Source organism: Sinohyriopsis cumingii, chromosome 11 (genome assembly GCF_028554795.1).
Source record: "Sinohyriopsis cumingii isolate HCF-2022 chromosome 11, ASM2855479v2, whole genome shotgun sequence".
Taxonomy (NCBI): domain Eukaryota; kingdom Metazoa; phylum Mollusca; class Bivalvia; order Unionida; family Unionidae; genus Sinohyriopsis; species Sinohyriopsis cumingii.
In genome coordinates this window covers 71,420,547-71,439,818 of record NC_142971.1, presented here as the reverse complement: position 1 = coordinate 71,439,818, position 19,272 = coordinate 71,420,547, and the positions used below count along the sequence as shown (strand labels likewise).

Below are 19,272 nucleotides of genomic sequence, written 5' to 3'. Positions count from 1 at the left end.
GTCATCTAGGCAGTTTTTTTTAGATATTCTACTTACCTTGAACCAACGTTTCTACTGCTATAAGTGGCTAGCTCTTCTCCTAGCCAACTATTGGTATTTCACTGGCCTACATAATGTGCAGTGACTGCACGAGGAGTACATGCTTCACGTCATTTTCAAGTTCAGCGCCAGCTGGAAAGAACAAATTAACAAATGTATCCATATCTTTAAGTATTACTCAATACTAACACGAAAACTAACACCATAGCCTTAAGTTAAGAAATATGACAGAGGCCAATTTACGAAACCGTCCTCAGCCAGCTAAGGATTAGAATGGGTTATGTCCCTTTTAATATCGGACCGCTCCGGTGGCTTAGTGGTTAGAGCGTCCGCCTCAGAAGCGGGGGGTCGTGGGTTCGAACCCAGACCGAGTCATACCAAAGACTTAAAAATTGGTACAAACAGCTGCCTCGCTAGGCGCTTATCATTAAGAGGTTAGTGTTAGGACTGGTCGGCCTGGTGTCAGGATAATGATGTGTCTGGGTGGGACATCATGCTACATTCCTGCACATGATGCCCCAGTGCTAGACATCACTTTAAACTGCCACAATGCAAACATGGTAGTGATATGACTGAATTATTTTTTTAAACCTGCCTTAAAAGTCCTAATCACACACGCACACTTTTAATACCCTGTTTAGTTTCTCAAGGCTAAAAGAACTAAATAAAGTTATTAGAAAACATCTTTTAGGAATATACATCACTAAACATGCCATTAGCTTTTAGGAATAATATCCAAAAATTGGTTACTATTGTTTCAGATATAATTAGTAGACAGAAAATTCTTGACAGAAAATGAATAATGTTAACACTATTGATTTGTAATTGCAAAACAAAGTACAAGTTGTAATTAAAAGATTCTGAAGCCAAATATAAAAATTATGCCAGAAAATCCGCATTCATTATTTTGATGGTACCTAAAGTAGATTTAACCAGTCATTACTCTAATGGTACTTACTATAATTTTAAGTGAGTGGTTTACAACCAGTCATTACTCTAATGGTACTTGCTATAATTTTAAGTGAGTGGTTTACAACCAGTCTTTACTCTAATGGTGCCTACTATAATTTTAAGTGAGTGGTTTACAATCAGGGATTCCGTTAACCCAATTTTTAGCCTAAATATGGGCCCCAATCCCAAATCAAAATTAATGTTAATTTTCCAAAATATGATCTGACAATGCTGACATCTGTAAATTAAGAATAAACACATAAATGACAATTTTCATAAATAATTTTAACTTTATTTTAAAGATTTAAAAAGCAGACAAGAAAAAGAAAAAAAAAATCAACTAGATGGCAGGTATCATTGTTTGTTTGCAATGGAAATTTTCACAATTTCATGGAGTCCAAGCCCATCTAAAACAAAGAAGCTCATGAAAATCCCTTATAGCACTACCAGTAACATAAGTGATTTGATTAGAGCTATGTATGTATGTATGTATGTATGTATGTATGTATGTATGTATGTATAAAGAACAAAGACATAAGCTAGTTAATTAAGTGAAAAAAATGAACATGAGTTTTATTTCAGATGTAATTAAAATTGGATAATGAATGTACAGTATTCCTTCATTATAGCAATGTCCATGAGAGTAAATGAGTATGCTGCCATAGAGTGAGTCAGCCTTATAAGAACCCCACTTGCATAAATCTTACGACCACTTAATACAATGCACTTAATGACCAAACCTGTATTATAACAGGAAACGTGTTATAATGATTAACCTTATAGTGAGAGAGTAATTGACCAATGTTAGAACCCCAAAGTTGAACATTATATTGACATTTATTGAATCCCTCACATTATCTCGTTATATATCTAATTAACGCTAATAATGTATAATATATAGAATGTACATTGCTGGTATTCTCAAGCACTGATAGCTTTCATTTAAATTCATATATCTGAGTACTTATGATCATCGCAATCAAGCATGGTTGGGCACTTATGATCATGGCAATCAAACGTGGTTGGGTACTTATGATCATGGCATAACATTGGTCAGAGTTTGGGCATTAGCACCTATCATAATAATTTGCTATTTAGTTCAATGCAAGGATCTCTGCATAGTTTAGAATGTGTAGAGATGTGCCTTCTCAGTGATTGTCTACATGGATGGCCGCTCTCCTAATAAAAATCTGGCATAAAGATGGCGATTGAACATGGCATTCTCAGTGCATATCGATTATATATATATATATATATATATATATATATATATATATATATATATATAGAGAGAGAGAGAGAGAGAGAGAGAGAGAGAGAGAGAGAGAGAATATGCATGGTATGTACGCTGTATCGGTGATATGCTACGAGCTGATACATTTTTCATTAAAGTGAAAAGAGGCTTGCCGAGTTTCCTTTAAATGAAAAATGTATACAACGAGTGGCGTATCATTGATACAGGGTATTTATCATTCACAAATACACATATTTACCCTTTGAACGGAGTTAAGATATGCTAAGGGCAACTGTGTATTGACCGAGTGATTGAACTCCACATATCCCTGCCAGTGTGTCCTCTACAAGATCTAGTTCTACGCCTTTCCTTGATGTTCACAATTACATTTCCAATTGCAAAGTTGACGGTTTCCTTTTTAAATTTATCTTTTCATTCATATTGATTAAATCAATATAAGACACACTTATGATTTGTATACGAGACTGTTTTTATGAAGAAAGTAGAGCACTACAAACACTGAACGCTCAGACAGTCACGTACTGGCGTATGGAAATTAGCGTGGAATAGAAACTAAGCGAAATGAGGAAACAACAACAGGTAATTAAAACATTTAAATATGTTTACAGTTGATCTAACTCATTAGTTTGCTTTGATTAACATTACCACTGACCACAAATCTCTCTCTCTCTCTCTCTCTCTCTCTCTCTCTCTCTCTCTCTCTCTCTCTTTGGACGGTTTTACTTAACTTTACCATCATTCATAGGACCAGAGACATCGTCGTATAACACAAGCAAAAATCCCCAACGATTCTATTTTCAGAGATTTTTGCCAGCTTTTTATACTTTTGCTACGATCCAGAGAGAGAGAGAGAGAGAGAGAGAGAGAGAGAGAGAGAGAGAGAGAATGTGTGGGGTTGCCGTTTGGACATTTTCATATTCAATTAATAATAATCGATTTTTAAAAAATATTAAGAGTTTTAAGAAACAACAGCAACAATAAAGCATTAAATACATTACAGTATCTGCGCCTCGTAACCGAGAAATTTAACTTATAGTGTCGACAGGCTATTGCATCTATGTATCATTGATATTATGAACACTGTAGATAGATCCCAAGCAAAGTGTAAACTTACCATTACGAGGAACCATACATATTCCTGTAGGTTGCTTGGTGCAAGTTTACTTTTAAGGTTTCAATCCAACCCGAACTGTTGTTCTCTCTCACTGTATTTCTGTACATGTTGCCCATCATGCATGCTAGGGGAGAATAGAACGGAAAAAAGAAGGGATTGCGCTGAAATTGCGTACCATGTTAAATTTGTTTAGAAAACGGGGACAAGTAATACCTTTCATCGTTATTTTCATCCGTCATAAATGATTAATGAGTGAAAATTCATCATTGACACAAAGGCTTGCAGTTGAAAGAATGTTTATATATTCTTATTATTGCTCCATGGGCGGATCACAATTTGATACACCAATATAATCGCTTCATATGAATGTTTCATATGTATAGATCGATATAAATGTTGCATACGTATGCCTCAATACGGATGTTGCATATGTATCCCTCGATATGAATGTTGTAGATGTGTTCCTTGATACGGATGCTGCATATCTATCCCTCGATATGAATGCTGTATATGCATCCCTCGATAAGGATGTTGTATATGTTTCCCTCGATATGAATGTTGTATATGTATCCCTCGATATGAATGTTGAATAATAAGTTACATGAATCATGGATCCTATTGCTGGAAATAACTTCCTCCGTAAAAGTAAAAAAGTAACTAGATAAAAGTGTCTTCTATCTTCGCTATCTAAAGGATTAATATATCGTAACCTTGGCTCACAGTCGTTGTTACATGATGTCAAAAGAAAACTCAGCAATATTAAAGGAAAAAAAAAAGGTTAAGTTTAATGCTTGATACTTTTCTGAGAAATCAAAAGTACAAGAAATTCTACCTGTGAATGGAATGGAAAATTGAATAATTTAAAAGTTGAAGAAGCCCAACTGATTCTGACTAATGTATTTTAATGGAAACATAGTAGACAACACACAATGATATTTGGAACGAAGCCCGGTCTTCCCTACATGTTTTCGCAATGTCGAACATCCCATTGCGTTGTAGCATTAGGGCAATATTCTATATTGTGCACACATGTCTAATTTCGTGTTTAGCCTATATTCTCCCTATTTCAAAAACCACCTTGGTATCCACATTGCAACACATGTATCTTTTCTACCTGGGACTATCTCGGACTGACCTATATTTTTTCGAGCTATTTCTATTACGCATAGATCGAGATATAGTATTAATTCTGTCCAAAGATTTCGTGTGCCAGTCAAGCTTTAAACATGCCTACACATGACCAGGAAGAAATACCAGCGTGATCAGTTTAAGGCTTATATGAGTACATAAGAAGTTATACTTCAATATTAGATAGGAAAAATAAAGGGAGGCACTTCATAATGGCGAACGCTATAACACATACTGAAGACGAACCGATAATGGCGACAGCAAAAGAACAGAGTGAAGATGAGCCGACATGTCCGATTTATTTGGGATTATTCAACGTACCAAGACAGCTGCCGTGTGCCCACACATTTTGTCAGAGTTGCCTACAGTCATACATTACAAGCAAGGCTATAGAACATGAGAAAAAGAGATGCATCGCGTGTCCAGTATGTAGAAAAACAGCAGGTCATTTTAAACAGAATATTTCAACTAGTGAATGGGCATCTCTCTTTCCAGTCGACACTGTGATACAGTCAATGTTAACCAATAAATCGAAAGTAGATCGTGTACGTGATGCTTGTAAATCTGACGGCTCCTCTGTGACGGCTACGGGGTTCTGTGCAGTATGCGAGGAAGCAATGTGTGATAACTGTCTTAGCGTTCACAGGAAACAGAAAATGTCAAAAACTCACACTATTCTTACAATGGAGGAGTTATTAAACAACCCACAAAATGTGATGAAATTTGCTGAAGGTTTTACATGTTTTGAACACAACGGCGAAGATCTAAAATTCTACTGCAACAATCACAAGGTTGTCTGTTGTGGAATTTGCTATTTTGAAGCCATAACATTTGTTCTAATGTGATAAAGTTGAAGGAGGAACTACCTGCTCTGTTACGTGAAACCAAACCAAGTGAAATCATTGAAGAGTTGAGGAAACTGGAAACTCACTTAAAAAAGTTTATAGATGTAAAGGAATCTAATATTAATGACCTTGAGTCCCAAGTTAATGGACTGACTGATCAAATCACAGAAATGAGAAAGAAAATCAATACAGCTTTGGACGAATTAGAGATGAAAGTGAAGATGGAGGGAAGGAGAATCTACAAAGAAGTTGCTATTAGGACACAAGAAGAGAACCATCAATGCTTGTCATTGATTCATGCCATAAGAAATTCTAAAATTTTGTGTGAAACAGTTGACAAATATGGAATTGAAATACAAAAATTTCTGACTGCAGAAAAAATAAAATCACAACTTCCTTTATATTACTCTCAGGTCAGAGAAAAATATGGGGACACACTGACACTGCATGTGAAATTCACTCCACTGTTAGAATCTGTTGTATCACTCTCATCATCTGATATTGGAAAACTTGTGTCCATGACTGGCTCAACCTTTTCATTACCTGGTTTGAGGAAACCAACAAAGGAATGTCAGGTTGAGAAAGTTGAAACATTTAATGTTAATATCAGTGGACGTACACCATGTTATAGTGGCATTATTATTCTCCCTAGAGACAGGGTGATGCTTGTTGATAATAACAATAGTCAGTGCATTCTTCTAAACAATTCACATCAAGTAGTTACAACATACAAAATCACAGGAAAGCCTTGTGACATACGTATGGTGGGTGATGAGGAAGTGGCTGTATCTGTGTCTGATCAGAATAAAATTCAGATTCTGTCAGTCAGGGATGATGTCATCAGTCCAGTCAGAACAATAACAACAAAATATAAGTGCTATGGAATTACAGTAGCTGGGAATGGAGAGATGGTTGCAGTTGGGGACTGTGGCAAGAAAAAGTGTTGCTGGAGTCTAATCAGAGATGGGAGAGAGATCAATTATTCTGATCAGTATGACTCACCATCTGGATACTACAACTACATAGCTGTAAATAGCTCTAAAACAAGAGTCTATGTCACTGTGCCTAGAAAAAATTCCCTTTATTGTTTAAATATGGAAGGCAAGGAGCAGTATACCTACAGTCCTGACAACCTCAAATGGCCTTTAGGAGTAGCTGTGGACAGGGATGACAACATCTATGTTGTTGGAAGTGATTCTCATAACATTCATCAGTTGTCACCAGAAGGGTGCATCATACAGGTCATAACTACTGGAGTGCCAAAGATTCCAAGGGGAATCTGTTTCAATAACAGTAGTGATACTTTTATCATTACAAACTATTCTGAAAGTCAACAGCTACACATTTACCAACTGAAATAAAACGTAAAAATTTATCTCATAATACCTCTTCTTTTCAAATTAATTAATAAACTTATTTTAATGATAATAGTTGATAACTTTTACTATTTAAGTTATTCTGTCAGTTAGAATAATATAAAATTATTCTTAAATAATTGTAGAAATTGACGCTATTTAAATGCCAATCCGTAACACAGTTTAAAGAACATAACACAATATATATATATATATATATATATATATATATATATATATATATATATATATATATATATAATGAATCTGATATAGAGTTTTAGAATTTAGACCTTTGGATATGCCATATTAAGACATTGAATCCAATAGCTTTCCTTTTACAGATGTTCCATATCAGAAGCATTGCTATATCAATTTGTTGAAATGATTCAATGAAATGTGCAGCAACACAAGATGAAAAAGATTAATCAATATAATTTTTGATGTAAGATCTTTGTTGGTTCATTCATTTAGATATTAGTTGACTGGTTTTTGTCAAATATATTGGATGTCACAATTATTGATAACATTTCCTGTTGCACAAACAGTATTACAGTGCATTTAAAAAATTTCATTCATATTATTACTTTTGAAAAAAGTATTTTCATTAATGAAAGAACAGTGCAAATATCTAGGTGTATGTAAGTCTTTACACAACTGTACTGTATTTACAAGTCTGTATACAGAAGCAATTTGCCTCTTCAAGTCTTATTATAGGAGTATTGTGTCTCAGTAAGTTTTATTACAGAAGAACTGTGTATCTACAAGTCTTTATACAGGAGTACTGTGTACCTGTAAGTCTTTATTCAGGAGCACTGTGCATTGATAACTCTTTATACAGCAGTATTGTATATCTATGAATCTTTATACAGGAGTAATGTGTATCTGTAAGACTTTATAGGTACCGTGTATTTTGAATTGTTTATACAGGAGAATGCAGTTGCCTGTTGTGTACCACTATTGTCATTCTTCAATGGTACTATATGTCTTTATGCAAGAGAATGTAATTGACCTTTATGTACAACTTTTGTCAGTATTCATGTGTACTCTGTTTTTGATAAGTCTTTGTACAGGACAGTGTCCACATGTAATCAGTAGAGATACATTTATCATTATAAATAAACCTGAAAAGCAAATGCTACACATTTATCAACTGAAATGAAAGTTAAAAACCAGAAATCTAATCATCACACATCATATGATAAATGTCTTTTACAGAAATAGATAGTAGAGGTTTCTTTAAAGGTGCAGATAATTAAATCTCATGCTGTGTTATATTGTGAGATGATTTATGTCATTTATATAATACAATAATATTTTGGGTAGTTTTATGCATGAGCCTCATGTTCTCTTTGTTAATGATAAGAGGATAACATCTGTCGGTATTCATGGACACTGTGAAACTTATCGCCATTTTGTATATATTTATTGTATCATTTTCCTTACCTGCAATATAATATTAGATAACTATATAAAAGAATGAGGAGAAAGGTATTTTTCAGATTCTACCCTGAATCATATAATTAAAATGAGTATTATTGTTACCATATAAAATGAAATAATATGGAATTTATTCTTGCTCCAATAAAACTAATGAAACAAAAGGTTCATATTATTTACAAGATCACAAACTGTGATGTAGCACTTATGTTAACCAAATAGATTGGTGGAAAAACAAACATGAAATGAATTGCACAGAAAGTGGATTATAATACAAAGTCACAATGAGTTTTTGTAATTCAAGGGTTACTTGGATTTACCTCAGAAATTGAAATCTACATAATTTGTGGGTACAATTTGCAAGCCTTTTTGGCAATAAACAATGAATTTTCGAATGAAACTTTTATTTTTGTCTTATCTTATTTGCATGACATCTATTATTAGATTAATAATGCTCAATTCATTCAATGAGAAAAAAAAATATTTGAATGTTTCAATCGTACATATTTCTATTGTCTTTTTTACATATCATCACCTTTTAAATATTAAATATTCCTTGATGACCATACATATTCATATTGTTGGATCAATGTATCTGGCAGCCGGTGCACTGGTAGCACTTCTCCATTTCTTCTCGACCTATTGCTACTATAATTTCTTCCCTTCTAATAGTACTGTTAGGATTACCATTCCTACCATTTCTTCCCTTCTAATGGTACTACTAGGATTACCACTCTTACTATTAGTGTTATTTCTTCCCTTCTAATGGTACTACTAGGATTACCACTCCTACCATTACTACTATTCCCTTCTAATGGTACTACTAGGATTACCAATCCTACCATAGCTATTTCTTCCCTTCTAATGGTACTAGGATTACCAATCCTACCATAGCTATTTCTTCCCTTCTAATGGTACTGCTAGGATTACCACTCCTATTATTACTGCTATTTCTTCCCTTCTAATGGTACTACTAGGTTTTCCACTCCTACCATTGCTACTATTTCTTCCCTTCTAATGGTACTACTAGGATTACCACTCCTACCATTGCTACTATTTCTTCCCTTCTAATGGTACTAATAGGATTTCCAATCCTACTATTACTATCTGAAATTTGCAGAATATAATAAAAGCAAAACAATTCAAATTTAAAAAATGTTTAAAACGTCAATGTACCCTCTACTTAATAAATTTATCAAATTCTTTTAATATTTTTTATCAAATTCTTTTCCCTATTTTTATCAAATTCTTTTCATATTTTTAATTCCCTCTCTTTTCAAGTAGATTTAGTAATGATTCATTTCTGAAATATTCTTCCTTTGGCAAATTTTACATTTTGATTGTTGCAACAGTATGTGTACTAAAAATAGAGTTGTCAAGAACCCTCTCTACATGTCCTCGAAAACCCAGATGACCATACACATGAGCCCTGTCTACATCTTTCATTGGTACACTCTTGTGCTGAGATCAACTTTTAAATGCTGGATGGGCCAATGTCTGAGGCCAGTCTAACTTTATATGCCCCCATAGAACTGCTAGTTAAAATGTTTTATCGTAACTATTGAACAACTGGATGCCCCTCTATCTGAGACCTTTCAAAGTCTTATCAGGGTCCCACATTTTTGAGAACTAGTTGTCTAAGCAAGTTGGCTCTATTCCCTTAATGCACTTGAAATCTTGTATGGACCTTTCTTTAATGAATAATGCCAGTGAAAACTGGATGGCCCTGTGTCTGAGGCATGTCTACATCTTATGTGGGTCCCACTTCCAGAAAAAATGTCTGCGGCCTGGCTAAGTTTTATATGGGTCCCTCATTATTTTCAGAATTACTTGTAAACATTGGATGGCCCTATGACCAATGCCTGTCTTAATCTCTTCCACTGCTAACTAGTTGTCAAAATGGATGACTCTATGCCTGAAGCCTGTCAAATGTTATGTAGACCCCTTTTCCAATGAGACCTACTTCTCAAAGCTTTTACTTAATGGTAATTCATGCATGCAGTTATAGTTGCCTGTTACCTATGATTCCTACACAAAGATCATTGTTGATTAGGTCCCATGTTTCCTACACAAAGATCATTGTTGATTAGGTCCCATGTTTCCTACACAAAGTACATTGTTGATTCAGTCCCATGTTTCCTACAGAAAGACCATTCTTGATTAGGTCCTATGTTTCCTTCACAAAGAACATTGTTTATTTATTCCCGTTTCCTACACAAAGATCATTGTTTATTGGTTCCTATTTTTCCAATACATATATCATTGTTGATTGGATCCTATGTTTTCTACACAAAGAACATTGTTGATTGATTCCTGTTTCCTACACAAAGATCATTGTTTATTGGTTCCTGTGTTTCCTAGACAAAGATCACTGTTGATTAGACTGATTAGGTCCTATGTTTTCTACACAAATATCATTGTTGATTAGGTCCTATGTTTCCTAAACAAATATCATTGTTTATTAGGTTCTATGTTTCCTACACAAAGATCATTGTTCATTATGTTCTATGTTTCCTACAGAAATAGCATTGTTGGATGAGCCCTTTGTTTGCCACAGAAAGATCGTTGTAGATTTAGTCCTGTTTCCCACCAAAATAAATTAGTGGCGACTGAGTCTTGTTTTCCACAGAAGAGCATTTTGGGTTGGGTCCTGTGTTTCCCGTTGACTGTAGTTGTATGTAACCACAAAATCCATGAAAATTTGTACAGAAAATGGTGAATATACAGCAATATACAGAAACAGTTTCAAGAAAATGATTCCTACCATCAGCATGTGAGAAAAAGTTTTAAAATGTTTTCTGTAAAAATACCTGGAGCCATTCATGATATAATGTCATCTTCAATACACAGTTTGATGTATGTCAGATTGTCTTAAGGCACTGATCACATGCAAAATACAACCCAATGACTTTTATCTTTACCTGAATTTTGAAGCTATTGCTGGTAAACCATATTCACATGCAGGCTAGCACCCAATTATTTTCAACAGGCATTTGTTATCATTGTGGAAATGAAGTATCAAAATTGTTGGATAACAAAATAATTAAAATTATAGAGATATTAAATAATATAATAAGTTATATTTTATTGAATTATAAGTACAAAACATTTACAAGACCAAAATTCTACAATTTTGATGGTTTATTTATGTTGAATGAGCCATGTTTTCCAATGCCTTTCACAAATGATGCTGCACCTAAAAAAAAAAGGAAAAAATGGTGTTAAAATGTTATATTATATCATTTACTGCCACAAATTCTGGCATTCTGTCAATAAGAAAGCAACATTAACTTGTATGCATGCTGGAATGCTGCAGTAATCTAAACCAAATATGTTATATTTGCTCAAGTACAACAATTTTCCCAAGCAAACTGGTAAATCTGGGACCATTTTATTTGTTGTACGGATGATTTCAAGATGTCAATGTAGATCTGGATCTGAAAGCTCATTATCCACCAACCGATCAGGGTCTATGCTATTTATTGTACATACGAGTTGAAATCATCTGTGTACAGCTGGATCTGTAAGCTCTCTATGCACCAGTAGGTCTGAATCTAAGTTATATTGCTTGATTTATGAGTTAAAGCTAGCGGTGTAGGTCTAGATCTGCAAGATTATTAGGTACCAGCAGATCTGGGTGTATCCTATTACTTGCATTTATGAGTTCAAGGTAATTGTCATGGGACATTACTTGATAGTTGAATATCATGATTGTTTCACAGTTAGAATTAACATTTATTCCCTAGATGTTAGACATGGGACATTACTTGATAGTTGAATATCATGATTGTTTCACAGTTAGAATTAACATTTATTCCCTAGATGTTAGAAATGGGACATTACTTGATAGTTGAATATCATGATTGTTTCACAGTTAGAATTAACATTTATTCCCTAGATGTTAGACATGGGACATTACTTGATAGTTGAATATCATGATTGTTTCACAGTTAGAATTAACATTTATTCCCTAGATGTTAAACATGGGACATTTTATGATAGTCGAATATCATGAATGTTTTATAGTTAGAATTAATAGTTATTCCCAATTATTCTGTACTGTACTGTTTGTAATTTATTTTAGTATCCATCATTATTCTCGTGCATTATTATTATTTTTAGTGAGGATTTATAAATTTACAAATTCTGATACAGAGCAATAAGTTGAAAATCATACTTTTATTTATTAATATTTGTATACCTTAAAAATATATATAAAGTTTACAAACAACTGCAGGCAACATTGGATTCTTAGAAATTTGATACAATACCTGGCACAGCTTCATCTTGGATCACTTTCATGCCATTTTTAAATTCATATTGCAGAGCTGCATCCCATGACTCTGAATCAAAGGCTGAATAGTAGGCCGACCTCCTGTCTACATTCATACACTGCTGTGGAAATTTAGCTATCTCTTGTGCTAGCTGAAGGGACTGTCCTAGAGCTGTGATTAAAAAGGGACAATGAAAATAAAATAGCACTAGCCAGAAAGTGAATATTTCATACAGTATGATAATCATCTGGGAAAATTAGTACCCATGGCTACCACTAATGTGAACACCTAAACAAGTAAACTTTCGGGAAACTGAAACAATTATTTGTTTTTTATTGAAAACTGGAACTTCACCTATACACTCATACAGCTGTACAAAAAATAAATACTTTTATATTTATGCAAATTCATTCATAGAATTTCCACAATTTGATGAAACTTAGAAATCACCAGATAGTGTCGGGCCTTAGAGTTGCTATCATTGTATATCTGTTAAAGACAGCTGAAAGAAGGAAATAAATTTAATTCTTAATTACAGTCATCAGGGACAAACTTTTGCCGACAATATATATAGACAGCCTAAATGTATAAGTAAACAAGACAGAAATTGATATGTATATATCTTGTTAGGGAATAACTATGTATATAATTTGTTAGGCTAAGGGAGATAACTCTGAAATAATGCATTAGACTGTTTCAATTTCACATGCACCAATGTATTGCGATTGTTCATGGGAAATGGAACAACTGGCTGTTGCACATAGGTGACTGCTGTATATAGTTTGACAGCTAAAAATGATTTCTGAACAAATACCATGCATAGAATATCAGTCATTACTGTTATTATTTTATTATCAAGATTTATTTATTTATGCTGTAAAACAAAATCATAATTACAAGCATATATTGTTCTCTCTCAGATTTAAGTTCCACACATGATTACTTTACCTTGCTCACATTAATCCATGCTAGAAATGAAATCGAACCGACTCAAAGATATACACCCATCATAGTTTGTTCATGCTATAAAAACATTATCTGCATTAGTCAATCGATAAAAACTACTTTGCTTTCAAAATTTGCATATTGATGCCTTTGAGTTACAGTGTCAACTTGACTGGAGTTAGGAATATAAGCGAGATAAGAACGGTTTGCACATCGATTTACATGATAATTCCATATCTAAATAATGCCTTTCTCATGAAGCAAAAATTCAGTTTGTGTGGAATGAATAGTGAACGTAGACATGCTTAATTGACCACTAAAGGCAGGGAGAAATCATTGTTTGATACTTACCACACAAGGATGACGACTGTTAAATAAAGGACATTTATGTAGGAAATTTGCCATCCTGAAAATAAGAATCAGAATGGTCATTGTGAACACGTCACTGTTGGGTATGGCTGACCACTAGGACAGGTTTTACAGTAATAGGGCTATAATGATTTGTGGAGATGCCTACATAACAGCAATATAATGATTTGTGGAGACGCCTACATAACAGCGATATAATGAGTTGTGGAGACACCAACATCAAGAATAGGGATATAAGAAGCTGTGGAGACACCAACATAACTAAAAGAGACAGAAGGACTTGCAGAAACACCAGCATAAGTAATAGGGTTATAAAGAGTTGTAGAGACACCAACAATAAAAGGGATACAAAGAGTTGTGGAGACACCAACAAAAAAGGGATACAAAGAGTTGTGGAGAGACCAACATAAACAATAAAGATATAAGGAGTTGTGGAGATACCAAAACAATTTTGGTGTCGTTTGATGTCTTAAAGCACAGCAACACAAGTAGGTTATTTAGACTGAAGGCAATTCGTGTAATGTGTCCTGCCCAAGGACACACCATGACAGCTGCCATTAGTCGCAACTATTATATGTCCCCAAACCATTAGAGGGTCATGAATCACTGAAGCATATAGTGAGACTGGTACCATTAGAGGGTCATGAATCACTGAAGCATGTATTGAGACTGGTACCATTACAGGGTCATGAATCAATGAAGCATATATTGAAACTGGCACCATTAGAAAGTCATGAATTACTGAAGCATATAGTGACACTGGTACCACGAGAGGGTCATGAATCAATGAAGCATATATTGAGACTGGTACCATTACAGGGTCATGCATCACTGAATCATATAGAGACTGTTACCATTAGAAGGTTATGAATTATTGAAGCATGTAGTGAGTCTTGTGACATTAGAGGGTCATGAATCACTGAAGCATATAGTGACACTTGTACCATTACAGGGAGCAGCAGGGAAGTCGTACAGACCAGGTGGCTCAGATAAAATTAAGCCTCCCACCAAACATTTATCCGTAGAAGCCTCAGATTTCAAAAATAACGCCTCCTGCGCAAATTAATCCGCAAAATTCCCCCCCAAATTGCATTTTCAGACATAAAAAAAAAGGCGGTTTTTTTGGGGGGGGGTATTGTAAAATTTGTTTGCCATAATTGAATTATGGTGCAAATTCCGACTGCGGATTTTAATTTTATTTCACAATAAAACAATATAGTTGAAAATAAGATGAGTCGAAAAGTTAGCACAGTTGGAGAACCTCAATCTGCTAGATTAGCGCGAGAGCAATTAGCGGCATTAAAGAAGTTTATTCCGACAAAACAATTATTTAAGAGAAATGTTCGTGGTTACGAAGATATGCAGCATGGAATTTCAGAAACTTCGGCAAAATGGTTGAAGCCAGTAACCGGAACAATTGAGCAGGTTGTATATGGCGACGAAAAAGATCCAGATACCAGGAAACGCGGAATCTTTCCTATGTTGAAAGGTATTGAGGAGCAATCACGAACATTACCCGAGCGATTAGCAATAGCAGCAGCGGCGCAACAACTTGCAATTGATGATGGAGGAGGAAAACCTGGAGGAAAAAAACCTGGAGGAAAACCTTTAATGATAAAAGGGAAGTTTAATATTGAGAATTTAAGAGAAAATTTTACCGAGGAGGGATGGGAGATGATATCGCGACCTCTCTCGGCATTGTATACTATAGAACAAATTGGTGATTTTGCGGAAAATTATTTTAGCGATCGAAATGAATATTTGACTCCAATAGGAAAAAAAAGATATGGGACTCGTGATAATTGGTACAGCATGGTATATAAAGTTTATACGGGAAAAACACATGTGAGTGTAGTAACGGATCCACGTTACAGAAGATTTTTAGAAGCGGCAAGAGATACACAAAGATTTAATAAGCAAGTAGCGGACGAAAGAAAACAAGAGGAGAAGGAAGAAAAAAATCTAGAGAAAGAAAGAAAACAACAGGAAAAGAAGGAAAAAACTAAAAAACGAGGAAGAAAAGCAGCACCACAGGAAGATATTCAACCACAGGAGCCAATATTTCAACCAGAGGAATTAGGAGCTAGACCAAAGGAAGATATTCCACCACAGAAAAAAGAAAGAAAATCAAGAAAGAAAAAAGATCAGAGTGATAAACCAATAATTGTTCCCGAATATGTACCATCACCGGCTAGTAGTTCGTTTGTTTTTAGTCCTAGAATATCTGCTGAAAATTATTTGGATGAAAACATGTTGCATTTAACTCGCAACTATGATTCAACAGTTCAAATGGCTGCGGATAATTCTCCGGAAAATAAAAAATTACTTTTGCGAAAAGATATTGATGTTGATAAAATTGAGGAAATTGATTGGCTAGCAATGATGTATTTTGGTAGTATAGAAAAACCAGTAAAATATGATGATGAAAATTTTAGAAAATTTTCATCAGATGTTATTAAATACAGACTTGCGGGTGCGAGAAAGACAATTTCGCCACCTAAAAGTAAAAGTTCGTCACCTAAAGATAAAGGTTCACCACCTAAAAGTGATAGTCCTGAATCATTTTCCTTTGATCTTCATCACCCTCTTCTCTCTCCTACATTATATCCAAGGGAACCTTCTGCATTCCCCTCTTGGCGACCCCCACCTGTGGAACCAACAGCGTCAAACTACAGGGGTCCCACTGAAAAACCAACAAGATGGGGAATCGACCCCGGGGAGGGTAAAACACTTAGGGGCGGTTCACCTTCACCTCCACCAGAAATATATTTACCACTGACGTCGTCGTCTAGTTCGTCAGGAGAAGTATTTGAGGATCCAGAAAAAAAATCAGGAAAAGGATATGGATATTCAGTTTGCCCTGACAGTGTTGTCAACGACGTATCTCGCCTCGAAGTATTAATCGGAGGAAAGCGAGCCGGAAATAATTCCCGTGAGATAGTCAACGAAGCATCAGATATTTGTCAGCGATTATTCCGTGGTGGTATCATCGATTCTCACATTTATAAAGAGTTTGTCGATGAACTCATCGATTAAATCAACACAATTGAAATAATATGATTATTCATAAACATCAGCGCAGACCTAATCAGGTCCGCATAGTAAACTCTCGATTGCCAGTATACAAATATATTCACGGTAATGGATTCGGCGATATCGTTGGAAGTCTTGTCACGCGAGTAATACCTAAAATTGGACCAATGGTAAAACAACTAGGATTAAAAGCGATAGGAAAGATCGGCGAGACTGCCATTTCTGGTATCGGTAATTTGGCCAGTAAAGGCTTCAACGCTATCAAAGATAAAATATTAAGTTTAGTACGTAAAAAGCAACCTGTTAAATTACCTAGCACCAGAGAAATGCCACCCGAAGTTAGTAAGGTCATAAATGATGCGGCAAATAAAAAAATAAATGATCTAGCACAGGAAGCTGCTATAACAAATCTAGTGCAGGAAGTTGCTAATATAAATCCAGCACAGAATGTTGCTAATACAAATTTAGCAAATACAAGTTTTGTTTCAGGTAGTGGTCTTCGTTTTAAACGATATTATTAGTAATAAATGTTCGCACAAGTGTCAAATGAAGTATTTGATATGGACGAGCCAGTAGGTAGGGACACATCAGTGCGAGATTTTCAGTATTTCTCGTACGATGTAGTTGAGCCAGATTCAAGAAATCGGAAGGAAATTCAAGTCCACGATACAACAAGATATTTTCTTCCATCTGAGGCGTATATCGAATTTGTTGGTAAAATTGTAAAGGCAGCTGATGGTACCAACTACGATGCGGATTTTGGTGTTGGTTTTGTCAATAATGGTATCATGGCATTATTCAAGAATGCCACTTACATGATTGATGGAAGAGAGATTGAATCAATTACGAACAACGTTGATATAGCAACGACTATCATAGGTCTAGCAAGATACTCGGATGATTTTACCAGATCAGCCGGTCCTAGTATGATGTTTGCCAAGGATAATTCCAACTACCCTGAACATTTACCATTTGATATCGGTAGACCGGTAGACCCCGCTGGCGTCCCCGCTCTTGTTCGTTCAGCGATGATTGCCCCCAATGGCAATTACAATCTTGGATTTGCCATAAGAAAAAATATGTTGAAGGGAGATGAACGAAAATTCTCCTGTGCAATTCCATTATCTCATATTTTTGGATTTTGCAGACATTTCAGAAAAGTTATTTACGGAGCGAAGCATACGATATCTTTCGTTCGAGATGCCAATGATGACAGAGCCATTTGGAGAGATCCTGGTGATCCTGGTAAAGTTGTCCTTGAAAAAATTACCTTGTGGATGCCAGCAATAGTTCCATCGATGATCATAGAAGAAAAATTATTATCATTTATGAATCAAGGAGGAAAATCCATCATGTCTTGGTTGACAACAATGACTGACTCCAACGAAAATGTTAATTTGGACGGAATATTTACTTGGCGAATTGCGTCACAGCAGGGCTCTTCCGCACCTAGACATATCTTTGTTGCCCTGCAAAGCATGATTAGAGACGATCAATTACATAGTAACATGATATTCGATAGATTAGAGGCAACAAACGTATCGTTGAGAATAAATGGCCAACAGGAGCCATCTGAGGAAATAGCCATCGATTTTGAGAACAATTCGACGGCACGCGCGTATCATCGATTATTAAGTTATATGGGTCGTGATCAAAATATTGATACCGGATTGCAAATATCACAGTTAGATTTTAATACTCTCTATCCCATCTATTACTTTTCCCTGGAACATCTCGATTTGGTAAAGCAGTCTGTCGTTGATATTCATTTCAAAGCCAGAATTAACACGGGAGGACCAGCAAGAGCAATCGCAGTTATTCTCAGTGATAGAACAATGATCCTGGAGGGTATCAGTGGTAGAATGAGAGTTATCGACGCACCCGTAGAGAACATGTGATAAATTCTAAATTTAGATTAAGTGATTATTAATATGCCATACGATCACGTCAGTGTAACTCTGACCCCGGGTCAGGTGAAAAAACTTCATGCAGCAACAACAGCACGACGAGGTTTAAGTTTAACCTTAAAAAGTAATCAACTTCACGGTGGACCTAACAAACTATCGTTAACTAAAAATCAACACGGACATTTCACCAAAGCCAGATCAGCAAATACTGGTATTCGCTTGAATCTCTCGATAGGTGCAATCAGAGATATGATCAAAGTAGGTGGTATTTTTCCTTTATTCGCGGCTATTCCAGGATTAATAGCTGCAGCGGCCCCCATGATTGCAAAGGCAGTAGGATTGGGCGCTGCTGGAGCAGTAGGTTCCGCATTAGCAAAAAAGGTCGTCGGAGGAAGATATCGCAAAAAAAAGGGAGGATTTCTCTTCCCCTCTCTTCTCGCAAAATTATTGCAGCCGCAACAAGGATCAGGCCTTTACCTAAGACGACCCCCGTACGGATCCGGTCTAAGTCGATCCTACCAGCCTCAAATTTAGATTTAATAAGTGAAGCAAAAAAAAAGAAAATAAAATTTTTCAGAGGCGTATTTATGCGAGATCAACTACCAGATAAACCAAAT

At 35.4% G+C, this 19,272-nt stretch overlaps 3 protein-coding genes across 11 annotated transcripts in view; 1 reads left to right on the top strand and 2 right to left on the bottom strand.

Annotated features, from left to right (window-relative positions):
• LOC149788696 (enoyl-CoA hydratase domain-containing protein 2, mitochondrial-like) overlaps positions 1 to 19,272 on the bottom strand; it is a 104,005-nt gene that overhangs the window by 63,140 nt on the left and 21,593 nt on the right. The gene's annotated exons all lie outside the window — the stretch shown is intronic.
• On the top strand, positions 1,592 to 8,695 carry LOC149788697 (uncharacterized). Its single transcript, XM_089975570.1, has 2 exons — positions 1,592 to 1,656; positions 5,310 to 8,695. Exons 1-2 carry the CDS (start codon positions 1,592 to 1,594, stop codon positions 6,691 to 6,693), a joined length of 1,449 nt encoding a protein of 482 aa, XP_089831696.1. The 3' UTR covers positions 6,694 to 8,695.
• Positions 11,193 to 19,272, bottom strand: part of LOC149788695 (uncharacterized) — a 39,357-nt gene continuing 31,277 nt past the window's right edge. For 5 of the 9 annotated variants that reach the window (XM_089974776.1, XM_089974775.1, XM_089974780.1 and 2 more), the window contains 3 exons: positions 13,698 to 13,752; positions 12,399 to 12,572; positions 11,193 to 11,323 (listed from right to left, as the gene is read on the bottom strand). In XM_089974776.1, coding sequence (XP_089830902.1) covers positions 11,253 to 11,323; positions 12,399 to 12,516 — 189 coding nt within the window. In that variant the 5' untranslated portion in view covers positions 12,517 to 12,572; positions 13,698 to 13,752 and the 3' untranslated portion in view covers positions 11,193 to 11,252. The other 4 variants (XM_089974777.1, XM_089974778.1, XM_089974781.1 and 1 more) reach the window with 2 other exon arrangements.

What these genes read in the sequence shown, in the direction of transcription:
- LOC149788697 (XM_089975570.1), top strand. Translation starts at nt 1,592, where the DNA reads ATGAATGTACAGTATTCCTTCATTATAGCAATGTCCATGAGAGTAAAT. An exon ending in AATGAGTATGCTGCCATAGA is followed by an intron (nt 1,657 to 5,309) that starts GTGAGTCAGCCT and finishes GCTATTTTGAAG; the next exon opens with CCATAACATTTGTTCTAATG.